General features: G+C 43.1%; 1 protein-coding gene across 4 annotated transcripts in view; it reads left to right on the top strand.

Annotated features, from left to right (window-relative positions):
- LOC106577047 (ETS domain-containing transcription factor ERF-like) overlaps nt 1–27,281 on the top strand; it is a 117,318-nt gene that overhangs the window by 84,505 nt on the left and 5,532 nt on the right. For 2 of the 4 annotated variants that reach the window (XM_014154736.2, XM_045712958.1), the window contains exons 2-4: nt 20,436–20,554; nt 21,344–21,578; nt 25,554–25,737. In XM_014154736.2, the coding sequence (XP_014010211.2) occupies nt 20,436–20,554; nt 21,344–21,578; nt 25,554–25,737 (538 nt within the window). The remainder of the gene's footprint in view (nt 1–20,435; nt 20,555–21,343; nt 21,579–25,553; nt 25,738–27,281) is intronic. The other 2 variants (XM_045712965.1, XM_014154746.2) reach the window with 1 other exon arrangement.

Raw genomic sequence — 27,281 nt, forward strand, 5'->3', positions numbered from 1 at the left:
AAGAAAGAACAGCACGTCAAAAATCAGTTCAATGTAATTGAAGAATCCATAGACTCTAACCACTTCTGGGAAAATTGGAAAACACTAAACAAACAACAACATGAATAATTATCTATCCAAAATGGAGATGTATGGGTAAACCACTTCTCCAATCTTTTTGGCTCTATATCAAAGAACCATCAGCAAAAACATAAACATGATCAAATACAAATCTTAGAATCAACTATTAAAGACTACCAGAACCCACTGGATTCTCCAATTACCTTGAATTAATTACAGGACAAAATAAAAACCCTCCAACCCAAAAAGGCCTGTGGTGTTGATGGTATCCTCAATGAAATTATCAAATATACAGACAACAAATTCCAATTGGCCATACTAAAACTCTTTAACATCATCCTTAGCTCTGGCATCTTCCCCAATATTTGGAACCAAGGACTGATCAATCCAATCCACAAAAGTGGAGACAAATTTGACCCCAATAACTACCGTTGGGATATGCGTCAACAGCAACCTTGGGAAACTCCTATGCATTATCATTAACAGCAGACTCGTACATTTCCTCAGTGAAAACAATATACTGAGCAAATGTCAAATTGTCTTTTTACCACATTATCGTACGACAGACCATGTATTCCCCCTGCACACCCCAAATGACAAACAAACCAAAACAAAGGCAAAGTCTTCTCATGCTTTGTTGAGTTCAAAAAAGCCTTTGACTCAATTTGGCATCAGGGTCTGCTATACAAATTGATGGAAAGTGGTGTTGGGAGAAAGACATACGACATTATAAAATCCATGTACACAAACAACAAGTGTGCGGTTAAAATAGGCAAAAGACACACACATTTCTTCCCACTGGGCCGTGGGGTTAAACAGGGATGCAGCTTAAGCCCCACCCTCTTCAACATATGTATCAAGGAATTGGCAAGGGCACTGGAAAAGTCTGCAGCACCCAGCCTCACCCTACTAGAATCTGAAGTCAAATGTCTACTGTTTGCTGATGATCTGGTGCTTCTGTCATCAACCAAGGAGGGCTTACAGCAGCACCTAGATCTTCTGCACAGATTCTGCCAGACCTGGGTCTTGACAGTATATCGCAGGAAGACCAAAATAATGGTGTTCCAAAAAAGGTCCAGTCTCCAGGACCACAAATCCAAATTCCATCTAGACACCGTGCCCTAGAGCACACAAAAAACTATACATATCTTCACCACAGGTAACTTCCTCAAAGCTGTGAACGATCTGAGAGACAAGGCAAGAAGGGCCTTCTATGCCATCAAAAGAAACATAACATTTGACATACCAATTAGGATCTGGCTAAAAATACTTGAATCAGTTATAGAACCTATTGCCCTTTTATTGTTGTGAGCTCTGGGGTCTGCTCACCAACCAAGAATTCACAAAATGGGACAAACACCAAATTGATACTCTGCATGCAGAATTCTGCAAAAATATCCTCCGTGTACAACGTTGAACACCAAATAATGCATACAGAATTAGGCCGATACCCACTAATTATCAAAATCCAGAAAAGAGCTGTTAAATTCTACAACCACCTAAAAGGAATTGATTCCCAAACCTTCCATAAAAAAGGCATCACCTACAGAGAGATGAACCTGGAGAAGAGTCCCCTAAGCAAGCTGGTCCTGGGGCTCTGTTCACAAACACAAACAGACCCCACAGAGCCCCAGGACAGCAACACAATTAGACCCAACCAAATCATGAGAAAACAAAAAGATAATTACTTGACATATTGGAAAGAATTAACAAAAAATCTGAGCAAACTAGAATGCTATTTGGCCCTAAACCGAGAGTACACAGTGGCAGAATACCTGACCACTGTGACTGACCCAAACTTAAGGAAAGCATAGCCTTGCTATTGAGAAAGGCCATCGTAGGCAGACCTGGCTCTCAAGAGAAGACAGGCTATGCGCACACGGCCCACAAAATGAGGTGGAAACTGAGCTGCACTTCCTAACCTCCTGCCCAATGTATGACCATATTAGAGACACATATTTCCCTCAGATTACATAGATCCACAAAGAATTCAAAAACAAACCCGATTTTGATAAACTCCCATATGTACTGGGTGAAATACCACAGTGTGCCCTCACAGCAGCAAGATGTGTGACCTGTTGCCACAAGAAAAGGTCAACCAGTAAAGAACAAACACCATTGTAAATACAACCCATATTTATGCTTATTTATTTTCCCTTTTGTACTTTAACCATTTGTACATCGTTACACTCTATATATACATAGTATGACATTTGTACTTTTTATTTATTTTATTTAACCTTTATTTTACTAGGCAAGTCAGTTAAGAACAAACACTTATTTATAATGACGGCCTACCAAAAGGCAAAAGGCCTCCTGCGGGGACGGGGGCCTGGGATAAAAAAATAAATAAACAAAATAAATACAATATAAATATAGGACAAAGCACACATCACAACAAGAGAGACTGAACACTACATAAAGAGAGACCTAAGACAACAACATAACAAGGCAGAAAAACATGACAACATAGCAATGGTAGCAACACAACATGACAACACAACAATGTCTTTATTCTTTTGGAACTTCTGTGAGTGTAATGTTTACTGTTAATTTTTATTGTTTATTTCGCTTTTGTATATTATCTACTTCACTTGCTTTGGCAATGTTAACATATGTTTCCCATGCCAATAAAGCCCCTTGAATTGAATTGTATTTAGGGAGATGGATAAAGGGCAGAAGTGAAAAGGTTAGGATAAGTCTGTGTTAATGATGTGGAGGGAGAGTGATAGAGAGATGGAGTAGCCTAACAGATGAGGGAGGGAGGGAGGGAGGGAGGGAGGGAGGGAGGGAGGGAGGGAGGGAGGGAGGGACGTAGTAAAAAAGGATGGATAGCACGACATGGATAGAGGAATGAATAATACGACAAGGATGGAGGAAATGAATGTGGAAGAGAAGGGGAAATGGAGAGAAGCAGGGGGAAATGGGAGAGAGTGGAAAATTGGACAGGAGGAGAGGAAGAGAAATGGAGAAATAAGAAACAGGGAGAGCAAACGAGAGGGATTAAGAGAGTGACAGAAAGATAAATATAAAAAGCAATACATGACTGGAGGGGTGGACATAGAAAACCTATAAAATGGAGTGTTGGGGGAAAATAGGGGATGAGGGAAAAAAGCGACGGAGATGTGACAGGATGATATCGAGGTGGATAGACAGAAAACAGGAGTTATAGGGAAGGAGGGGGCAAGAGAGGGACATTTTTTTCCGATGAAGGAACTGGCCTGTCATCTTGTTCCGCCAGTACAGAGCGCTCCTATAAAATACAGGGAGCAGGCAGGCCACACAGGGTGACTTATGTGTATATCTAGGCTTTGTCAATATATCTTTCTGTCTTCCTTCCTCTGTGCTCTCCTTTTGCTCCCTCGCTCCCTTGCTGTCTCTTTCCAGCTCTCTCACTCTGTTTCTCTCCAGCTCCCTCTCTCGCTCTCTCTCTCTTTCTCTCTCTCAGTCCCAGTTGAGTAATCTCCCTTTCTCTCAGACCAGCACGTCTTTATATCTCTCCTTGTCTCTCTGTGTAGTTCCCACACAGATTCACAGGCTATGTGAAGGTTTTAATCCCGTGAGGATTTATACATGAAAAATAACCAGAGGGACATTAACTTGAGCACACATTCAGTTGCCTCTGTAAATTCTCCAGGTCTGTATCCCACAATGATGACACAGTATTATTATGCGAGTCTGCAGGGGAAAGGGATAACCAAATGAACAGTGTAGTGTTCCAAGGTGTTTCTGTCCCATATAGCTCTATAGGAAGATCTAGATACAGTGCTCATCAGCCGTTCTCTATTACCTTCCATATTAGCCATTCTCACACAAGTAGTCACTGAACTTGATGCATTGATGATGAGCGGTTGCGTGTGTGTGTGTGTGTGTGTGTGTGTGTGTGTGTGTGTGTGTGTGTGTGTGTGTGTGTGTGTGTGTGTGTGTGTGTGTGTGTGTGTGTGTGTGTGTGTGTGTGTGTGTGTGTGAGAGAGAGAGCTCATGTATTCATTTGAACTGCAGGAGTGCTTCATCTCATCTTTAGCTTGTTCAGCTGAGACGTGGGGCTGGGCGTGGGGCTGGGCCTGGGGCTGGGCGTGGGGCTGGTCCTCGGGCTGGTCCTCGGGCTGGGCCTGGGCCTGGGCCTGGGGCTGGGCGTGGGGCTGGGCCTGGGGCTGGGCCTGGGGCTGGGCGTGGGGCTGGGCGTGGGGCTGGGCCTGGGGCTGGGCGTGGGGCTGGGCGTGGGGCTGGGCATGGGGAGCTATGGGGGGTTGGCATCCTGCACACTATGGGGTTGGAGGGGAAGCCTACTTGGAGCACTCATGAACTATTTCTAAACACATTAGAGCTTTATTGAAGGGGTATTCTGAGTTATGACAGCTCATGCTTTCAGACAGGACAGGCCCCGTTTAGATCCATTTCTTCTGGATTCAGTCAATTCAAAATAGGTATTGAAATTCATTTAATGGATCATCAATTTTTCATTTTGTCTCTCTCTCACTTTTCAATTCATAAATTGGATTTCATTGTATCTCATTTGAACTGACTGAATTCAAATGTAATTGACCCCAGCCCTGCAATATGGGACAACTCTTGCCTCACCCTCATCCTCCACAGATGGCAGGCAGGTTTGGGGGGAGGACGGGTGAGTGCGAGACAGCGGGAGGAGTGTTCCTCTGGAACGAGCCAGAACTTATTTATTTTACTGAACAACACAGAAATAGAATCCCAAATCCATCCGTGACTTGCTCTGTCTCTGTTTCATTCTGTCTTTCATTCCCTTTCCCTGTGTGTATTTATTCATTTATTTCTCTCTCTCTCTGTCCCCCCTCTCTCTCTCTCCCTCTCTCAGTCTGTGTATTTCTCCCTCTGCTCTTTATTTACCTCTCTCTCCTGCTCTCTGCGGTGGCTCAGGGAGCGGTAACAGAAGTGTCAGTTGTCATTATTGGTCTAATTCAGTAATCCGTCATCGAGGCTCACTGTATGCAGCGTATTATACGCCGGCACAGCAGGTGTACTACGCACTGAGGTGGAGATTCCATTTGACACGCACAGAGGCGAGGGCCGACGGGGGCCAGGCTGGCGGGCACGCTGTGTGTGTGTGATGCAGGAGTAGTAAAGGTCTTTTGATTTCACTGGAAACAAAGAGTTCTGAGAGGTCTCAGTACAGAGAGGAGACACAGTCACACAGGAGTTCAGAGAGACAGGGTTAACACACACAGTTACACAAACACACACATTTACACAAACACACATTTGCACAAACACACTCAGTTACACCACACTCACAGCCAGACACAAAGCCAGTTGGTCAATGAATAGTCAGTAGTGCACTGATAGAAGGAAAGACTATCATACCTATAGCTATCAAAATGACTTCTGATAGAAGGAAAGACTATCATACATATAGCTATCAAAATGACTTCTGATAGAAGGAAAGACTATCATACATATAGCTATCAAAATGACTTCTGATAGAAGGAAAGACTATCATACATATAGCTATCAAAATGACTTCTGATAGAAGGAAAGACTATCATACATATAGCTATCAAAATGACTTCTGATAGAGGTTTCATTTTTCTGCTGATATCGCTGAATGAATATGCATTGTAGAAATGAATGATTTGTCTCCCATGATAGGATTATTAATATGATGAATGGTACTAGATTCATTTTGATAGTGATGATCCGGGTATTATACATTGTGATTGTATTAGGAATTTCTGCTCTCCACAACATTGTTTGTGTTTCCATGTTTTTTTACTGTTCACGCTGTTCAGGGGCGAAAATCTGATATCCACTTTGGAGGGGACAATTACATGAAATTTTCTCAAGAGCAATTCCTGAGGGGGACACCAAAAGTAGTGCTGTAACACATAGCCTACATTGTAATATGGTAAATTTATATTGAGGAACCAAAGAAATAAGGTGTTTGCCGTACTCCTAACTTCCGGTACCCAAAACTACACAACTACTCACAACAGCAATACCATTGCCTTTAACAAATCTTAGTTCAGTCACCAGTTTAAGTTGAGAGTGGGGGTATCCATGGCATTTTCCAATTATGTTCCTATTTTACAAGTCAAAAAAATTGAGAACCTTTCATAATGTTGCCAAACAAAGACTCAACAAACTTACCTGAGACTCCCTGTCTCTGCCAGTCTGTCCCTGCATATCTGTCCCCAACTCTGCTGTCTGTGTGCCATCTGTTGCCTGCTCTGCCTAATGACATCATTGTGAAACATTTCCATTAGAATTTCATTTCTTTCTTATGAACATTTTTATCAACTAGTCTTTGAGATATTAGGCTACTAGGGTTCTTACTATGCGTTTTGGTGTATTGAAAAATACTCTGATGTCCGTCTTTTATTTTTCTGACATTTTTCTACCTGGCTGGCTGGCTGGCTGGCTACACACACACACAGTGTGTAGGTTATTTACAGTAGGAGATGGGCTTCTATCATCTTCAATCATTCTATATGGGCTTCGATCTAAAAGGTAGCTAGCAAATGTGAAACGGATTAAAATGACAAGAGTTGACAGCTGTATGAGTTCACCATTTACACAACATATGCTGCAACCTTTTGTAATTTTAATAGTTTGTTTCATATTGGCTGGCTTCCAACAATAGCTGAATTTGCAAAGCTAGCGAGCACCAATTCAGTTTCAGTGGTGTTTGCTATAATCTTTGCTACCCGGGTTAAATAAAGGTGAAATTAAATAAATAAAAGTTCCCTTGTGACAATTTAGCTTTTGCAACGAGACCATTAAATATATTTAAGACAATGGTAGATGAGAGTGTAGTTCTGTTCAGTTTGGACTTCAGTTTATCGCTAACCTTATCACAGGGACTTTGAAGCACTAACTTACATCATCTGCATGCTGATTCCATCTTTGACGACGCCACATAAATGGAATAGGTACTAGCTAGCTTAATAGTTAATATTTGCGCGCTAGCTCTGCGCGATTGACTGGATGAACCACACGGCAGTTACGTAGCAAGCTAAGGAACTGGCAGTGGATCAAACCATTGTGAGGCAAAGGGCGCAATCTTTTGAAACGTAAAAACGCGCTATTAAGTGTCTATAATCAGCACAATTGCTTTCATTGCGTATTATTAATATTATTTAAATTACATAGTTATGTTTCAGTGATATATTGGGGGGGGGGACAAATCATATTTTTCCCAGGATGGGGGGGTCATGTCCCCCCGTCCCCCCCCGGGATTTCCGCCCCTGACGCTGTTTCATCATTTATTGACGTTATGAATACACATTTAGACATTTTTACATTACACGCTTTCCATGCTCATCAACGAGCTTGTCCTATTACCATCTTTTGAAGTCACACTCACCTCCAATTTGAAAGTGTCCAGGTTGAATCAAGATGACCCAAAAACTACAACTCCCATCTCATAGCACTGCAGTCCTAGTTCCCCGGGGGTCTCAAATGGAGGAAAAGAAGACTGCATAAATCTTCTTTAGTAAGTGTATTGTGAATTGTGAGGACAGCGTATCTCTCCTTTCGCTCTCTTACTTTTATCAATTTGTATGGGAGCTCCCACCTCTCGGTTCCCCACGGGTATGGTGGGTTTGATCACGTTCTCAACCCCACAAGGCTGCAAATCCAGTAACCACTGTAAGTGTTTTAAACAGTTTAAACTATCATCATGCTTCACGCTGTGTCTAGAACCCCTATACGTGTCTCAGACCACACCCTTTCCCTTCCCGTAGGCTACTTTACTTTGAGGTTGTTTATTAGGCACATGGTCACGTTCAATGGCATCACGTACAGTCTTATGTGGATATTCAGCTGGTGAATTTTTCCATCGTTTTTCAATGAAGAAAGTTTTAAGAAACAATTTCCCAAGATTAGGACTTGCGTTTCTGTAGCCTACCAATTATAATGTATCCAAATGTATCTTCCCAAGACCATTCTTCTCGTCTGCTATTTCGATAGAATTCGAATTGTACATGTCATTGTAATCCAGGCCAGTAAAATAGAACGAAGAAGCAAACACATTTATGCTTGTAATATTGTCCATAGAATAACTGAATAGCTTAACCATCACTAGGCAGACAAGGAACGAAAATAAATTAGGGTTTGGCCTATAATAATAACAGTAATAAGAATTATTATTAGTACTACTACTACTACTATTAATAATAATAGCAACAATAATAATGATAATAATAACATGAACAATAATAATAATAGTACAATTAATTCCGTGGTTGTCAAAAAGGAGAACATTTATTCATAAATTGTGAAAATGCACATGATTCGTTGACTAATTACTTTTCAGTGGGCTACTTATCAAACATCATGCCTATAAATCAAACACACACACAAAAACGAAATGTTACCAGTATTTTTGTGTCCGTTTAATGATTGATATAGCTCACTGATGTTATGAGCTTGTTGTTTCAACATTCAGACATTTAGGCTATTCAAATTGCCCTTATTTATCTGTAGAGTGCTACTTTTCGGTAAACATGAACGATCAAATCAAGGGAAGAGACAGGAGGCGATGGGAGGAGGAATGAAGAGGAAAAGCACCTGTCTACACGGTTCTGGGGGGAGTTCAACCCGCCGTTTCCGTTTTGCAAAAGCTGCGGTAGTGAGACAAGACTAAGAACTTCAAACAAACGTCTAGCCCAAACCGGCGGCGGCCAATCCGGATGAAGACAGAAAGAAATGAACAACTAACAACGGTTCATTACCGTCCGACTCTCTTTCTGAAAAACAACACTCTTTCCCCCTCTCATACTTTTTTAGATCGAAATCTTTACGAATTTAAAAAGATCTGTTAGAATCTACATCTTGTTTGCATTCCAGCAAATCTGTTTTACTATAAATGTGGATGGGCTACGAATTAAATGAACGAGTAGTAGCCCAGAATTTAGAAAAAAACGTGGAAAAGTATACAGGAAACGAAGAAGCAGCATGAAATGAAGGCGGAGATGAGTGATACAGCAGGTGAAGAAGAGAGGGGGATGTATGGAGACAGCAGAGAGAGAGAGAGAGGACTTGGGCAGAAGGAGGGAGTGTGTTAGAGTTGGGAGGTGGTGGCAGAGAGATTAATGGTCTGTGTTGATGTTTGGGGCAGGGCACTCACTGCTTTGGCCCTCCTTGTAATTCTGTACTTAATCACCATCATTATGACACAAGGAGTGGACGGAGGAGAGAGGGAAGGAGCGAGATAGAGAGAGAGAAAGAGGAAAGGGGGGAAACCGAGGACAGATAGAGAACAAGGTGATCAAGGAGGTTGATGAAGGAGAGAAGGATGGAGAGGGGACACTCGGAGGAAAAGAGAGAGCAAAGGAGAGGAGACAGAGGAGCGATGAAGGAAGAGAGTGGGTACTGGATGTGTGCTTCAAATATTACTGTATGCTTGAGTGAGCAGGAGATGGAAGATAAGAAAGAAAGGGAGGGAGAGAGGGGAAGAAAGAGCTTATGACAGCAAGATGTAAAAGAAAATATGGGAGTGAGCCTGAAAGTGGAGGAGAGAGGAGAGAGAGAGAGAGAGAGAGAGAGAGAGGTTGATGATGAATGGATAGAAAACAGGATGAGAGAGGGAGCAGCTTGAAAGAGTACGTGTTGAAGAGTAGGGTGCCGCTCTGCAGATAATAAAACGCGAATTAAAGTAAACGAGCTACCTGAGCCCTTCGACTAACCCCTTGTCACACTCTGTCAAGAGCAGAAGAGAGTGAATGAACTAGGGAGAGATGGAACGAGGTAGTGGGAAGACGAGACAGAGATTTAGGGAAGACGGAAGTTCTTGATGTTCAGTAGTTGTGCCTTTAGGTCCAGGTTTAGTTTCCCATGTTGCCTTTTCATATGAACCATTATGAACCAAACAACTAAGTTTACCCAATACCTCTTGTTATGGGTATTTTCTATACTTTACATGGCATCGGCATTGTTTATGGGTAATCGGGAATAATTTATGTTCTGTATGACCTTGTACCAGTTATGGACAGTTGTCACTGTTCATTTTGGTATCCAAGGAAGTGTATTGAATGGGTATGAAAGTGCCACTGTTGAGAGCCGGTGCTCCAGTGTTGCACCGAGGTTGGGCTGTAGTGACTGGATACATATCCTCTCCTTTTCCAACATGTCCACCACTATCCAAAGATGAGCTCTCATGTCAAGTAGAGGACAGTAACAGCAGTTGGCATGACTCGTGGACTAATTTGCCAAGTGCCCTTGAATCGAATTCAAATAACTTGGGGGATTTGGAAATAAATAGCTACCGTTATCATATAGTGTATGTTTGATGTCATGCTTCTTCCACTGTATGGGTTGGGATGGTTTAACTACATGTCATTGTAACCACGGTGTTCTTTTTACGGACCAGTCATTTTCAGGGTTCACATGTTTTACCATAGCTAGTTTTTTGTATGTAGATAGCCATGAAAACATATCAGTGAACCGCGTTATTAAATATACTTTGTTGTCATCCTGTCATTATTACAATTGTTCCCTTGGTTGTTACCCCTTCATGATATTTCCTTAGTCCATCAAGCATTTTGTTATCTAACTGGCGAGCTATATATAAATCCACCATTCATCATTTCTTAATGCTCATATTCATTCAATTAATCCCGCGTCTAATTCGTTTATATATTTATTTAGCCCATCTCGCTATTCCTCTTTCCTTTTTTCATCTCTCTCTCCAACGATTATCCTGGCGTCTAATTAGAAATCGATGCTGTTGGGGCCGGCGGGTATTTGCGATGTGTTTGTGGACATTGAGAACAATTCCCCCGACAGAGACAGAGAGAGAAAGAGCGAGAAGAAAGAAAGTAAATACGAGGAAAAAACACACACACCTCCTCAATTTACCCTACTGACAAGCAACTTCACTCCTTCCAGCTATTCTTCTTTTTAAAAAGCAGTAAAAAGCAAGTAACGGAGAAATGAAAATAATATCATTTTAATGACTGGCGCGAGGGATTTGAGCGGGGAGTGTTTTTAGAATAAATAAACGATGAGGGGTATTTCAAAACGCTTGAAATGAATGAGCATAGCTCAACACTAAAATACAAACAAATGTTACCACCAACTATTTAGAAATAAATGGTATCGGCTGGTTCACCAAGGCAGTATGCAGGAAGACCATTGGCCTTCTCAGTTTTAGTCTTTCTGCTTAATGTAGGTAATTATAGCCCTAAAAAAACGATTTTTGGCTTACCGATATTAGCCTATATATTTACTTGTAATTGCGTTATTATTATTATATTAATAGCTTACTATTATTATAATGGTTATTATCATTATCGTTATCGTTATGATTATGGTTATTATGCCTGTATTTAGTATTCATATAGTTTGCTGAACGTTATTTCGTAATAGATATGTAATGCATTGCTGAATTGTTTTGTCTTTTCCTCTGCCTGACTCGGCCTGTGCCTCTGCGCCTGTCTGCTCTATTCCGATACCGATCCAAAGTCTCTTCCGGTCGGCGCATCCCGTGGAGAGGAGTCGGCAGAGGCGACGGGTTAGCACGATTACTGCCGGAGCAATCGAACCTAAACGAATTAGGAACCCCAGATGCCGGTGTGGGAGAACATTTTAAAACGAAGTGAAAAAGGAGTGAGAGTGCGTCCTTTTATTAGTTAAGCTCACACCTGTACCGTTATTTCTCTACCCATAATCAGTTTGCAACTTTTAACTATTTTTTGTTGTTGACCCTTACAACGAAATCTCTCTCTCTATCTATCTCTCTCTCGTGCTTTATTCGGACTTTGTTGAATTCAATGTCAGGAAATGTGAAATTGGGGAATACATTGTCATCTTTTAGCAATAATGAAAAATAAAATAAGTCGTTTTTCTCGGTGTTGCCTCACATTTCGTCAGCCCCTCTGATGCTTTACTTGGCAAAGGCAATCTGCTGGTGTGTGTGTGCTTCTGTTTGTTGGTCAGTCGGTGCATACATGTCTGTCAGTCCATCTCTCCATCTCGCGCGCTCATTAAACGTCCCTCTCTCCCCTTCCCCGCGTGTTTGTGCTCCCACTCCCGCCCGCCCTCCTTCCTCCTCGCCTCGCTCTCCCCTTGCCCATGGCTATGTGATCGTGAAAAATGTGTTTACAAAACTCGCTCTCTCACAGATCAAACCGCACGCGAATCAAAGACTTGGAGAGAGAAAGAGAGAGGAGGGAAGAGAGGGGTGTGTGTAATTTAAAAATTCGGTGTTTTTTTTCCTTGTGCATGTGGATGTCTGCACATGGCTCCTTTGGCAATACAATATCTTTAAGCCCAAAACAACTGTTTGTGTTTCATAGTTAAACATGAGACATAATGTAATATTGATGGCTCCTTGACACACTAACACGGTGATACACGGCCTGCCTCAGTTCAGTTGATCATTAGTGTGTATTACACGGCCGTACAATGCTGCGCTAACAAGCACCTGAGATAAGTTGTCATCTATAGTTGAGCGTTCAGAGGGGTGACACGAATTGGTTTAATTGACAGCTGGAGAAGCATATGCTGTTTTGTTTTACTTCTCATGTTGCTTTTAGGCCAATCATTTTTGTGATGATGATGATGTGTGTGTGTGTGTGTGTGTGTGTGTGTGTGTGTGTGTGTGTGTGTGTGTGTGTGTGTGTGTGTGTGTGTGTGTGTGTGTGTGTGTGTGTGTGTGTGTGTGTGTGTGTGTGGCTCAGGTATATATCAGAATATGGTGGGAGATGGAGGGAGGGAGAGTAGGACTCTTTAGAGTCATCATAACAAAACAGGGGACTGAATATAGAAGTGGGTAATACAATACAGTATTGATGGAACAATGGGGAGAGGAAGAGGAGGAAGAGGAAGAAATAAAGAAGCGACTTGGCAAGACACAGAAGGGGATGAGGAAGAAAAGAGTGTCAGAGAAGAGAGTGAAAGGGTAAAGAGAGGGGGATGAGAGACGGGAGGGAGGGGCAGACAGACAAGTGGGGGAGTGATTATAGCAAGGTTTATGTATGAGCTATTGATTTAGTCGGTGGTGACTTCTTGAGTGGTTAATTCGGGAAGTGAGAGCGATAGAGAGAGTAACTCACTGACCAGGGAGGAGGAAGGATAAATAGAGAGGGGGGTAGAGAGCAGGGAAGGGAAGGATAAGGAGGAGAGAAGGGTCTGTAACAAGTGCATCTCCTCATGGGGTGAAATCATTGACAATGGCAGCTTTTCTCACCATGCATCTAAAGACAGGTGTTGAAAGCATGGAGGTACAGTGTTGGTCTTGCAGGATGGAGTTAAAGGTGTCTTTTTTCTGCTGAACTTTGACCTCTGAATCCCATAACTGTCTGTGTCCGAAATGACACCCTATTCCCTTTAAAGTGCACTATTTTGACCAGGCACTGCTGAAAGTAGTGCACACTATAGGAAATAGAATGGCATTTTGATCCCCTAATCTGACAAACAACAATGCAGAGTTTAAGTTGGCTACATTCTGGTCAACTAAGAAAATATTATGTTCAAATGTCAGATTTTTCCATAAAACTGTTGTTTTTAATGAACAAGTTTGATAGCTTTTGGTATCTTTCAAATCTCTCTCTCTCACACACACACCTTCCCTGTTTACCTTTAGGATAGGGTGAAGTTGAGCCCATAGGTCACTCATTTGCTCTATAGAAACAACAGATGGTTCTCCTGTTCTCACTGGCCTAACCTGTCTGGAGGAGTCAACATCAACCCTAACCCCAAATCCCTAAACTTAAACCTAACCCTAGCCCTAATTGTAACCATAAACATAAGCCCTAAACCTAAAATAGCCATTTCCTTGTGGGATCAGCGAAATGTCTGCACTTGTCCGAACCTCTGGTCCCCACAAGGATAGTAAAACCAAACCACTCACACAGACACGCACACACACTTTGTATCTGAAAGTCATTTGCAGTTAATCAAACTCTGTGAAATTGCCTCACCATGAATAATATTTCGTATATATGTTTGTAGACGTAATCATGTATGTGCGTGTGTCTCTTTGTGTGTACTAGACTTGAATATGCGTGTCTCCGCTTGTGTGAAGTTTAAGGTCCGCTCGCCAGAGCAGTTTCTTTTCCTCTTTCTCTTCCCCTCTCTCTTCCCTCTCTCTTCGCGCACGTTTTGATCTCTCAGCCGCGAGATCAAAGGCGCTCTCTGGCTATTAGTCAGCGCGAGCCATTGATCCCTCATCGATCCACGCGAGACACAGCCGCCCCGTGAACACCGTACTAGGCTCCCCAAAGCTCTCCCGCGCGTCGGGAGAGAGAGAGAGCAAGCAAGGAGAGAGGGAAATCGCAAAGGGGGGCAATGTGTGTGTGCGTCTGTGTGGATTTTTCACTGGCACCGGTAGAGCCAAGCTCGAGCTTTTTCTTTGCCGCGGGACATGAAACAATGAGGCTCGAGCCGGTTTTAATAAAGCGCGCTTTCCCTCCTTTCAACTCTGGCGCTCGGCGGACGAGCCGGCAGCGGAGAGCGATCGATAATTAATGACGATGAATAATTTAACCCTATCGATTGATACTTTTTCTTCCTCTTTTTTTCTTCGTATTTTCCTCCTTATATCTTAAGGCCGGTATTCTGTAAGGTGGTGATACCATATCACATGCAACCCTCTCCATTCACCATCTCCTTAACTTGAGCAAGTTTTCCAAACATTGGCTTCCTCATCCAAATGCCAATCTACTGTATATTTATTTATAATTTAGCTTCATAATTAAACACACCAGTTAGTTTTCTTAATAAAATCGTCATCATTAGGATTCACATACAAAACTTTACCCCCTTTATTTCCCCGCATGTACTGGTTGATCAACGTTGATTCCACGTAATTTCAATGAAATTAAGTTGAACTAAGGTGAAATAGGGCCTAGAATTTGAATTGAGGTCTGTTCCCAGTGGGATGGCTGTTTGGGGATGTCGATCCACATACACACATATCTCCAAAAGGCCCATAGTTTTCAAGCACCCAATGCTTATAGGCCTAAATTGTATGGTCTTCTTTTTTGTTGTTGATGAAATTACATTTTGTTTCTGAACTGGTTCAGCAGTTTGGGTTTATAGTAATTTTTACAGGCTCATTTCAAGTTCTCCATAATTTTCTCTTCTTGACCTCTTCCTCTTTTGACTTTTGTTTATTTATTTTCCCTCTCCATTTCTCCCACCATTGATCCTAGTTGTACTGTTGTCTGTTCCATAGACCTCTCCACCTTCCAGTTGAACATTTGGACAGCCAGCAGGTCCTGTCTTCCATCCTCCTGCACTTTTCCTCCCTCCCTCCTCCCTCCCTCCTCCTCCCTCCCTCCCTCCCTCCCTCCCTCCTCCTCCCTCCTCTCCTATCCCCCTCTCCGTCTCCTCTTACAAACCCATACCACAGTCCCTCTGTTCTTCCACCCCGAGGCTGACCAGAGTGTCAGAGCTAACCAGAGAGAGGAACAGAGAAAGAGGGAGAGGGAGAGGGGGTAGAAGGATAGAGAGAGGGGGTTCAGTTGGGCATTTTCAGGGGCAACCAAAAAAGAAAGATGAGACAGATGTACAGAGTTTGTTTCATCTGTTGGAAACAGAGAGCGAGAGAGGCCAGACGCGTAGCTCTTCTCATATGTATATATATATTTTTTTGAGACCCTACACTTTTTCCATCTTTAGACACCACTGGAGACAAAATGTTGCCAGAATGTCAGTCTGTCCACTTTCCATCTCTGGCTGCTACTCTTCACTCTGCTCCCTCTCTGTCCACAGTTTCTCCATTACCAGTCTTTCTTCTGTTCCAAGTCCCCATTCTACCCCAAGTCCCCACTTTACCCCTGTTCCAAGTCCCCACTCTACTGCAAGTGCCCACTTTACCCTTTTTCCAAGTCCCCATTCTACCACAAGTCCCCACTTTACCCCTGTTCCAAGTCCCCACTCTACCGCAAGTCCCCACTTTACCCCTGTTCCAAGTCCCCACTTTACCCCAAGTCCCCACTTTACCCCTGTTCCAAATCCCCACTCTACTGCAAGTCCCCACTTTACCCCTTTTCCAAGTCCCCATTCTACCACAAGTCCCCACTCTAGCCCTGTTCCAAGTCCCCACTATACCCCAAGTCCCCACTTTACCCCTGTTCCAAGTCCCCACCTCACCCCTTTTCCAAGTCCCCATTCTACCCCAAGTCCCCACTCTACCCCTGTTCCAAGTCCCCACTCTACTGCAAGTCCCCACTTTACCCCTTTTCCAAGTCCCCATTCTACCACAAGTCCCCACTTTACCCCTGTTCCATTCCCCACTATAACCCAAGTCCCCACTTTACCCCTGTTCCAAGTCCCCACTATACCCCAAGTCCCCACTCTACGCATGTTCCAAGTCTCCACTTTACCCCAAGTCCCCACTTTACCCCTGTTCCAAGTCCCCACACTACGCCTGTTCCAAGTCCCCACTCTTCGCCTGTTCCAAGTCCCCACTCTACCCCTGTTCCAAGTCCCCACTCTACGCCTGTTCCAAGTCCCCACTCTACCCCTGTTCCAAGTCCCCACTCTACCCCTGTTCCAAGTCCCCACTCTACCCCTGTTTCAAGTCCCCACTCATCTGTCAGCCATGATTTAGTGAACTGCAGTTCATTACCATATAGAATCTGATTCTTCATTTCCATTCACAGAAAAGCTCAATAGTGAACTCCAAGGCAGGTGCAGGTGTACTATGGGGTTCCAGGACACATATTATAGGTGTATTAGTGGAACAGTGGAACAATAGTTGCCAGTGTAAAACTGGGACAATATGTCTCACGCTCTGCCTTTTTTGGTATTGGTGATTAGAGTAATCCATCATCTATACTGTTGTATTGGGTGGCCATCAGTTACTGTGTGAGACTGGTCTTTTCTTTGGTCCATTATAGGCTCGTCCTCAATGCTACGTGCAAACCTCTTTGTGAGTATCTTTTAGCCTTTGTCTCCATCTTTGGTAAACAATGAAAATTGTATCTTTCAGCCCTGCGATAAATATGTATGTGTTTGTGTGTGTGTGTGTGTGTGTGTGTGTGTGTGTGTGTGTGTGTGTGTGTGTGTGTGTGTGTGTGTGTGTGTGAGTGTGTGTGTGTGTGTGTGTGTGTGTGTGTGTGTGTGTGTGTGTATTGATTCAGTTAGTATCCACGGTTTCAACAACGCCTCATTGTGTGTGCTATTATTATCACTATCAGTCTCTACCTGTACACTGGTGTTGGTATGTGTGAGTAGAGTATATACTTGTGACTCGGTGTGTCTGTGTGTGTATACACTCCATTAGTCTATCTGTGTGCCTCTGTATCTGCCAGTGTGTGTGCATGAGGAGCAGTATTCCCTGAGCTGCTAGTTATAATGTTTCTGGGGGTGATAGGGGGAACTTGAAAGCCCTGTGCTGCCCAAATCAAAACTAACAAGGAAATGATGGGGGCTCCTTTATCTCCTCTCTGGCCTGGGGGGCTGAGGGGTGCGAGAGAGGGAGATCGGGGGTGGGGGAATGGGGGGGTGGGGGCCTGGCTTCCTCTTTGATTTGTAAAAAATGCATTACCTCCGAAATCAAACGGAAAATTACTGTGCCGAAGCATAACACACAGAGCAGGAGAGGGAGGGAGGGAGAGAAGACAGTGGACAGGTGGGAAAGGGAAGGGAGGAGTCAACTGTGGAGATAGGCTGGCAGATAGATAGCAGATGGGTGCGTATAGATTTTGAGGAGGTGCGTAGGAGGAAAGAGAGGTAGACCTTGTCCGGTACTAAAGCACTCATATTGTGTATCCTCTGAGAGTACAGACTGGGGTTTAGGAGTCTATGGTAAATGATAGGATGATGTGCTATTGATGGCCCAATGCTCAAGGGAATAGGGAGAGGCATAGATTGTTGCAAACATAGAATTACATATGGAATCATAGACATATAGGAGCTCTATGGCTGTAAAGATCAAATAAATAGACAAGTTGAAATTCAGTGCAGTGCCTGTCAGGTCTCAAATATGCTTAAATACTGCTTAAATACTGTACATGTAGCCTCTAAAGGTGTTGAAATAATTCCACAACAATCTCTGGAAAATTGTTTTGAATGTACAGCTTCCCAGAACACATAGTTGTCTAACTAAATTATTGAACAGGGAGTATAGGGTTGCTAGTTACAGGTGAAGAGAATTACTTGCGACAGACAGAGTTTGCACTCAAGGATGAACAGTAAAGGATGGACAGTAAAGGAGGGAGAATAAAGGAGGGACAGTAAAGGAGGAACAGTAAAGGAGGGACAGTAAAGGAGGGACAGTAAAGGAGGGACAGTAAAGGAGGGAGAGTAAAGGAGGAACAGTAAAGGAGGAACAGTAAAGGAGGAACAGTAAAGGAGGGAGAGTAAAGGAGGGACAGTAAAGGAGGGAGAGTAAAGGAGGGAGAGTAAAGGAGGGACAGTAAAGGAGGGACAGTAAAGGAGGGACAGTAAAGGAGGGACAGTAAAGGAGGGACAGTAAAGGAGGGACAGTAAAGGAGGGAGAGTAAAGGAGGGACAGTAAAGGAGGAACAGTAAAGGAGGGACAGTAAAGGAGGGACAGTAAAGGAGGGACAGTAAAGGAGGGACAGTAAAGGAGGGACAGTAAAGGAGGGAGAGTAAAGGAGGGAGAGTAAAGGAGGGACAGTAAAGGAGGGACAGTAAAGGAGGGACAGTAAAGGAGGGAGAGTAAAGGAGGGACAGTAAAGGAGGGACAGTAAAGGAGGGACAGTAAAGGAGGGACAGTAAAGGAGGGACAGTAAAGGAGGGAGAGTAAAGGAGGGAGAGTAAAGGAGGGAGAGTAAAGGAGGGAGAGTAAAGGAGGGACAGTAAAGGAGGGACAGTAAAGGAGGGACAGTAAAGGAGGGACAGTAAAGGAGGAGCAGGGAGAACAAGAAAATGAGGAAGAAAGGAAAAAGAAGAACGGATATATGCAGTCAGACGGTGGATTCTGAGAAAGAAGGAGGTCTGAAAACACAAAGATGAAGAGAGCGGGATGAGCCACAGTCCAAAGACTAAAAAGAGTGAGAGGGTGAGAGTGAGTGAGAGGGTGAGAGTATGTGAGAGGGTGAGAGTGAGTGAGAGAGAAATGCCTGGAGTTAGTAATAATAATTTATACTAACACACCTCAATAATTCACGTACCATTTCAATGCTGGAGGGAAAATCCACATTTCACAGAGCATAATTAAATAGAGACAGAGAGTGGAAAGAGAGAGAGAGATGGAGAGAGAGATGGAAAGACCAGCATTAAAGATACTTTTGCAGTGGCAGGGTTTCTTTTCCATTTGAGGTTTGTAAAACAACCAAAATGAAATTGTAATATCCAAACTGTATCCAATCTCTTGAACTCGTCTCACTTCACTTCATCCTAACATTGACAGGTGCTCATCCTTAGTATTTCACCATTCACCTCCACAGTTGTCTAATGTGCACAGTAGAATTACAACTCTGTCTTTAGTCATATTCACTCATATTACAGGGTCAGCCATAGTAGGAGCAAATGAGGGTTAAGTGCCTTGCTCAAGGGCACATCGACAGATTTTTCATCTTGTCAGCTCGGGTATTTAGAGCCCACCGCTCCAACCACTAGGCTACCTGCCGCCCTAATTCACAGTTTAATTTCTATATTCAGAGATTATTTTCTCAGAAATAAAATGATGTGAATGTTCAGACAGAAAGACTGCTGATCAACAGTTTGCTGGGCAATAAACATGTCTAGATGTATTTATTGTGTACATTTACCTGTTGTGCTTTTCACTAGCCAACCCAATTCCAATTTATGGGCATTTATTTGGCATATTCGATACAGATCTTAACTTAGGTATTAGCAATGTGAAAATATGAAAATACAGCTTTATTTGTTTTTACACACCTGGCCTTGGTTCTCATTTTAGTTTCTATTTTTGTAATTTTCTACTCATTGTATTACAAATATGAATTATTTTAAAGGATTGTAAATTGAATATATCAGTCTTTCATGTTACGTCTTTGTCAATATAGCCGTTATAACCACTAAACCACTAACCATTTTGGAATGAATCACTACTCCCTACTCCCACTTTTTGATCAAAACAGCTTTTATCTATCACCTCATTATTCTGCGCCTTCTTCAAGTCTAAAGGAGATGTTTTAATTTCTCATATTCTATTCTGTAGGGGTGTCCACATTGCATCAGTTAGTGCTCTCTAACCCTGCTAGATCGCTCCATCAAACACATGATCTACAAAAGCTCTTGATATATACTGTATGGAACGTTGATATGAGGGACTCAAAACCACGGTGTAAAACCATCCCCTGCCCTTTGCTCTGCAGGTCATCTCTCACCTCGGACTTGGTTAACTCATCCCTCTCTCCCACCTTTCTTTTTTGTTTTCTCCCAAGAAATAAAAGTAATTTGAATTAAATTGGACATTTTCCCTCTCTCCCCTTCTCTCCCTTTGTCTCCCCATCTCTCAGGTGTAGTGGAGGCATGGACTGTAACTGCGTCAGTGATCTGTTGCTCACCCCCCCTGTCCCTGCCCTCTGGACTCCAGGTGAGGCAAGCAGGATTGGGGCACTTTTTTGCGGAAGCCGGGGTACGTGGTTTGGGGAGTTGGGGATTTTATTAGGGTTGTGGAGGAACATTTGATTAACTTTTGGGGGAGGGCAGATACCAGTTATACACTAAGGGGAGATGTACAAAGTGCTTGTACCTGTGCAATGTTTGGTGTTAGATGTTATTTTCAGCAGGAATAAAACAGACGACAAAAAACCTTGATGCTAATTTACCAAACTGTCTTTATTTACACTTCAACTAAATGCTTTATTCCTACCGCTTAACCTTTATGTACCTATTTGTATTCCCTTGCATACTTTTCCCCTGTGTTACTGCTTAGTACATCAGGCCTTGATAGCTAGTGTTTACTAATGGTCAATATGTATACTCCAACAAGTCCAACAAAAAACTTACCACACACATCAGTGAACAAATAGCGTTTCTAATTTGTTAGGATTCATGTTTCTTTACTTATTCTGCAAGGCAATTAGCCAGAATTTTTGTTCAATTGATGAGCTATTTTATTATATTAGAAGTGTACAGCAGCAGGCAGTTAGAATTCAAGTATTATCAAAATGTAAGTAGCATCCATCAACTCTGAAAGAGAGCAGAAATCTAACTGACCAGCCAGTGGGTCCAAGCTAGTGGGCATTAGTATTACCACAGAGCAACATTGCTGTAGGCATGCTCTATGATATTAAACACATCATCCCTTAACTGCATCACTCCATCAGTCATCCAGACAGCTAGCCCCTTTGGCCAGCACTCACCATTCACAAACCAATAGGCCTCAGTCTCATCCTCCCACTCTCCTGCTCCTCCTCCTCAGGCATCGCCTTCCCAGACTGGGCCTACAAGCCTGAGTCGAGCCCCGGCTCGCGACAGATTCAGCTTTGGCACTTCATCCTGGAGCTGCTGCAGAAGGAGGAGTACCAGAGTGTGATTTCCTGGCAGGGGGAATATGGAGAGTTTGTCATCAAGGACCCTGACGAGGTGGCCAAACTGTGGGGCCTCAGGAAATGCAAACCCCACATGAACTACGATAAGTTGAGCAGGGCGCTAAGGTAGGAACTGTGTGTGTGTGTGCCTGTGCGTGTGTGTGTTTGTGTGTATGTGTGTGCTTTATTAGATATTTTTCAGTATAAGAAGCCAGAAAAAGTAGCAGTATTCATTTTTAGTGGATATAAGTCCTACGTGTCTCATTCATCTTCTCCCTCCATGTCAGTAAAAATGGAAAGAAAAACATGATGTTTTTTCCTTAAAAATGTAAATACCCTCGATTCCACCTTATTTTCCAATGTCCAATGTCACTATTAAACCTCTATATAAAAAATTCAATAAGAATTTCGGAATTAATCCCCCATGTGAAATAGCTTGGAAATTCTCAGAAATACTTGGCTCAAAACTCTACGCATTGCTATGTGATTTAAACTATAGCCCTGCTACCTATTCTGCTATAGATCATTCTATTGAATTTACCCCACATCCCACCGCTACTCATCGCTTGCTTATGCAAATCAAATGACAATACACACACACACACACACACACACACACACACACACACACACACACACACACACACACACACACACACACACACACACACACACACACACACACACACACACACACTGTTACCCCCCTCCCTGGTTTCCCCTGCCCTCTCGTTAATGGGGGCTGTCGTAGGGGTCTAATTGTTATGAATTGGCTGGGGCCATAATTAGCCTTCTTGATTAGCCTAGCTTAATTGCTCAATTAAAGGCCGCGACACAATTGCCACGCAAAGCAAAAGTGTACAAATCATTGCGAGGGCCCCAACTGTTTGTTGTGGATACATACTGATATGCATTGTATTTGGAAAGTATTCTAAAATGGATTTAAAAAAAATCCTCATCAATCTACACACAATAACCCATAATGACAAAGCAAAAATAGTTTTGGGGAAATTGTTGCTAACTTATAAAAATAAATAACAGAAATACCTTATTTACATAAGTATTCAGACCCTTTGCAATGAGACAGGAAATTGAGCTCAGGTGCATCCTGTTTCCATTGATCATCCTTGAGATGTTTCTACAACTTGATTGGAGTCCACCTGTGGTACATTCAATTGATTGGACATGAATTGTAAAGGCACACACCTCTCTATATAAGGTCCCACAGTTGATAGTGCATGTCAGAGCAAAAACCAAGCCATGAGTCCAAAAGAATTGTCCGTAAAGCTCCAAGACAGGATGGTGTCGAGGCACAGATCTAGGGAAGGGTGCCAAAACATTTCTGCAGCATTGAAGATCCCCAAGAACACAATGGCCTCCATCATTCTTAAATGGAAGAAGTTTGGAACCACCAAGACTCTTCCTAGAGCTGGCCGCCTGGCCAAACTGAGCAATCATGGGAGAAGGGCCTTGGTCAGGGAGGTGACCAAGAACCCAATGGTCACTCTGACAGAGCTCCCGAGTTCCTCTGTGGAGATGGGAGAACCTTCCAGAAGGACAACCATCTCTGCAGCACTCCAACAAAAAGGCTTTTATGGTAGAGTGGCCAGACGGAAGCCACTCCTCAATAAAAAGCACATGACAGCCCATTTGGAGTTTGTCAAAAGGCTCCTAAAGGACTCTCAGACCATGAGAAACAAGATTCTCTGGTCTGATGAAACCAAGATGGAACACTTTGGCCTAAATGCCAAGCGTCACGTCTGGAGGAAACCTGGCACCATCCCTACGGTGAAACATGGTGGTGGCAGCATCATGCTGTGGGGATGTTTTTCAGCGGCAGGGACTGGGAGGCTATTCAGGTACGAGGGAAAGATGAACGGAGTAAAGTACAGAGAGATCCTTGATGAAAACCTGCTCCAGAGTGCTCAGGCCCTCAGACTGGGATGAAGGTTCACCTTCCAACAGGACAATGACCCTAAGCACATAGCCAAGACAACGCAGGAGGGGCTTCGGGACAAGTCTCTGAATGTCCTTGAGTGGCCCAGCCAGAGCCCGGACATGAACCGATCGAACATCTCTGGAGAGACCTGAAAATAGCTGTGCAGCGACGCTCCCCATTCAACCTGACAGAGCTTGAGAGGATCTGCAGAGAGAAATGGGAGAAACTCCCCAAATACAGTTATGCCAAGCTTGTAGTGTCATACCCGAGAAGACTCGAGGCTGTAATCTCTGCCAAAGGTGCTTCAACAAAGTACTGAGTAAAGGGTCTGTGATATTTAAGTAAATGTGATATTTCAGTTTTCGATTTTTTATACATTTGAAAAAATCTAAAAGACAGTTTTTGCTTTGTCATTATAGGGTATTGTGTGTAGGTTGATGAGGAAATAAGGCTGTAACGTAACAAAATGTGGAAAAAGTGAAGGGTTTTGAATACTTTCCGAATGCACTGTATACAGGTCTGTATGCCTGTGAAGTTGTTACCTTATATCTGCAGCGTAGGTATACAGGAGTTTGACTTTGTCACAGGCCTATTTTAAATGACTTACATGCTTAAAATAGTCATTTAAAGTCTAAGAATGTATCAGGACAGTCACCAGCTTAATATAATATGTTATTTCTTTATTCAGTTTTGAGAACACCCCCCACCCCACGTGACCTCTGTACCTGAAGTACCAATCCTCTCATCTGAACCATATGGCAGTATGTAGTATCTGACAGTGTAGGATTCTGACAGGTACTGTAGCCTGTGACACCTCAGTAGGTGGCACAGGAAACAAGCACTGTAAGGTTGGAGTGACTGGCACCTGAGGTTGTTTTCATAGAGACACCACTCACATTGTAGTCCCGCCCTCAAAGAGGCACTTCAGTTGTGAATGATGCCAGAAGCACTGACAGCAAGAGTTGATGTATATCTATTATGCATATTTCTGTACATATACTGTACCTGTAATAAATCAAATGTATTCATCACATGCTTCGTAAACAACAGGTGTGGATAAACAGTGACATGCTTACTTAGGGCTCTTACCAAATATTTTTACATGATAATTGCTGTATGTCAACAGTGCACAGCAGGTCAGATCAGGCTCTGGAGGGATGTTGTTTATTTATGTGCTTGTTTTTGGTTTTACTCAGGGACTTATTTAGTCCTGCCTAACGAGGTGTGTGGAGAGTCAAGTCAAAACTTGAATTGATCAGTGAGATGCCAGGGAGAAACAAACCCAGCAGGAGTTCAGCCCTGGAGGACCTGTGTTGTTCCCCCTGCTGTTAAGAGAACACATTACTGTTGACCAGGGCTCTCCAGCACTTCCTGGAGAGCTATCATCCTGTAGGTTTTCCCTCCAACCTGCTTCCTGGAGAGCTATCATCCTGTAGGTTTTCACTCCAACCTGCTTCCTGGAGAGCTACCCTCCTGCAGGTTTTCGCTCCAACACCAGGTGTAACTAACCTGATTCATTTTACCAACCAGGTTGGAGGGAAAACCTACAGGATGATAGCTCTCCAGGAAGCAGGTTGGAGGGAAAACCTACAGGATGATAGCTCTCCAGGAAGCAGGTTGGAGGGAAAACCTACAGGATGATAGCTCTCCAGGAAGCAGGTTGGAGTGAAAACCTACAGGATGATAGCTCTCCAGGAAGCAGGTTGGAGGGAAAACCTACAGGATGATAGCTCTCCAGGAAGCAGGTTGGAGGGAAAACCTACAGGATGATAGCTCTCCAGGAAGCAGATTGAAGGGAAAACCTACAGGATGATAGCTCTCCAGGAAGCAGATTGAAGGGAAAACCTACAGGATGATAGCTCTCCAGGAAGCAGATTGAAGGGAAAACCTACAGGATGATAGCTCTCCAGGAAGCAGGTTGGAGGGAAAACCTACAGGATGATAGCTCTCCAGGAAGCAGGTTGGAGGGAAAACCTACAGGATGATAGCTCTCCAGGAAGCAGGTTGGAGGGAAAACCTACAGGATGATAGCTCTGCTGTGAACCATCGATGACAACATGGATATTTGTTTCTAACTCTTCCTATTTTTTTTCTCTCCTTTCTCCATTCCCTCTTTCCTAATCTCTTCCTGTTCACCTTTCTCTTCATCCTCCCCCACCCAGGTACTACTATAATAAGCGCATTTTGCACAAAACCAAGGGGAAGCGTTTCACCTACAAGTTTAACTTTAGTAAGGTGGTGCTGGTGAACTATCCTCTGCTGGACATGGCCAGCTCCCCTTTCCTGCTCCAGAACCACTTCAATGGGGGCTCCGCCGCGCCCGACTGCAGCCCTGTCACACCCGAGGTACGGAAGGAGGAACGGAGGAAGTGAGGGAGGGAGGAACGAATGGAGTTTAGGACAGAGGGAGGGACGGAGAGAAGGGTAATGGATGGAGGAGGGTATGAAGGGAGAAGAGAAAGAGAGGATTGGAAGGACAGGAATTACAGGTTTTCCAGAATAGACAGCGACTCCAAGTTATTTCCCGCTGTTAACACAATGCATCACATTGTCTAAAGTGAGCTGTCATTTGAACAGTACATGTTTGAATTCACCAAAATGAAGTGACAAGTTGGATAGAAGACCAGCAGATTCCGAGTACCTGAGAACCATCAACATTGGGAAAAAGAAGAGAGAAATAAAGGGAGGAAACTGAGAGGGAGAGATGGAAATATGGTTGCCACAACTCCATACTTGATTGTTTATTAATGTTGATTTGATTCAGCGGGTCTAGCTAAAGGGAACTGCAGATTGTACTGTACAGACTCCTGCTGTGTATTCATTCTTCAGTTACGGGAGGATCAATTGTATTCCGCGTGTCTTATCATACATCTTTTATTCACTGTCTCTAATAGCAGCAGTCCTGATCATGATAAAATGGTCTTCACTTATTATTTGCCCAGAGTCATCTTGAAATTTTTACAGAGATAAATGTTCTTGGACCACCAGAGGGGTTGTATGAATAAAACTGTCCTGTTACAGTTTGTAATGAAACAATAGATACACGTACTGAAGTAATGGTCTGTGCTCAGGATGCATATTTCTGACGAATCCATTTAGGTGATGATATATGCAAATGAAACACTAACTGATTCATACTTTCTCATTTGCTTTGATATAGAAAATGCTATGCCAATTATTTTTTACCGATTTTTTACAAATACAAAAAAAATGGACATTGTGATACTAGTGCAAATAGTATTTTATCTTTATTAATTTAATTCATGAAATGTATTTAAAAGGGAATAGAGTTAACTTTAAATGACTAGAAGAGTCTTTGCTTGTCCTGAAAGATAGAAAAAGAGTCACAAAGAAAGTGAAGAAAAAACTTGAGAGATGGTTTTAACTTGTCCTTAAAACAAAAGAAGATGTTATCCACCCTTCTCACATCCCCGTCTCGGATGGCCTATCCCTCTGTCATCGATTGGAAAATGAAAGAAATAAAAGACAAGTAGATACGTTAGATCAGATCAATGTTCGGTCATTAATGCAGGTTTGGTTAAGCAATCCAGATCATGTAGCTTGGAAGTACAGTCTCGCTTTTCAAACTTGGAGCTGAGGGGTGACAGAAATTATTGATCCCAGCTCTACTAAAAAAAGAGAAATCCTCTCTCTCTCTCTGTCTCTCTCTCTGTCTCCCTCGACTCTGTGTGACTTAACTGTTTCGTTTGTTTGGCCTCCTTTCTCTTTCCTGTTTTAAAGCACCTCTATACACACACACACACACACGCACGCACGCACGCACGCACGCACGCACGCACGCACGCACGCACGCACACACACACACACACACACACACACACACACACACACACACACACACCTCATGCACCCCCCCCACACACACACAC

Source organism: Salmo salar, chromosome ssa02 (genome assembly GCF_905237065.1).
Source record: "Salmo salar chromosome ssa02, Ssal_v3.1, whole genome shotgun sequence".
Classification (NCBI taxonomy): domain Eukaryota; kingdom Metazoa; phylum Chordata; class Actinopteri; order Salmoniformes; family Salmonidae; genus Salmo; species Salmo salar.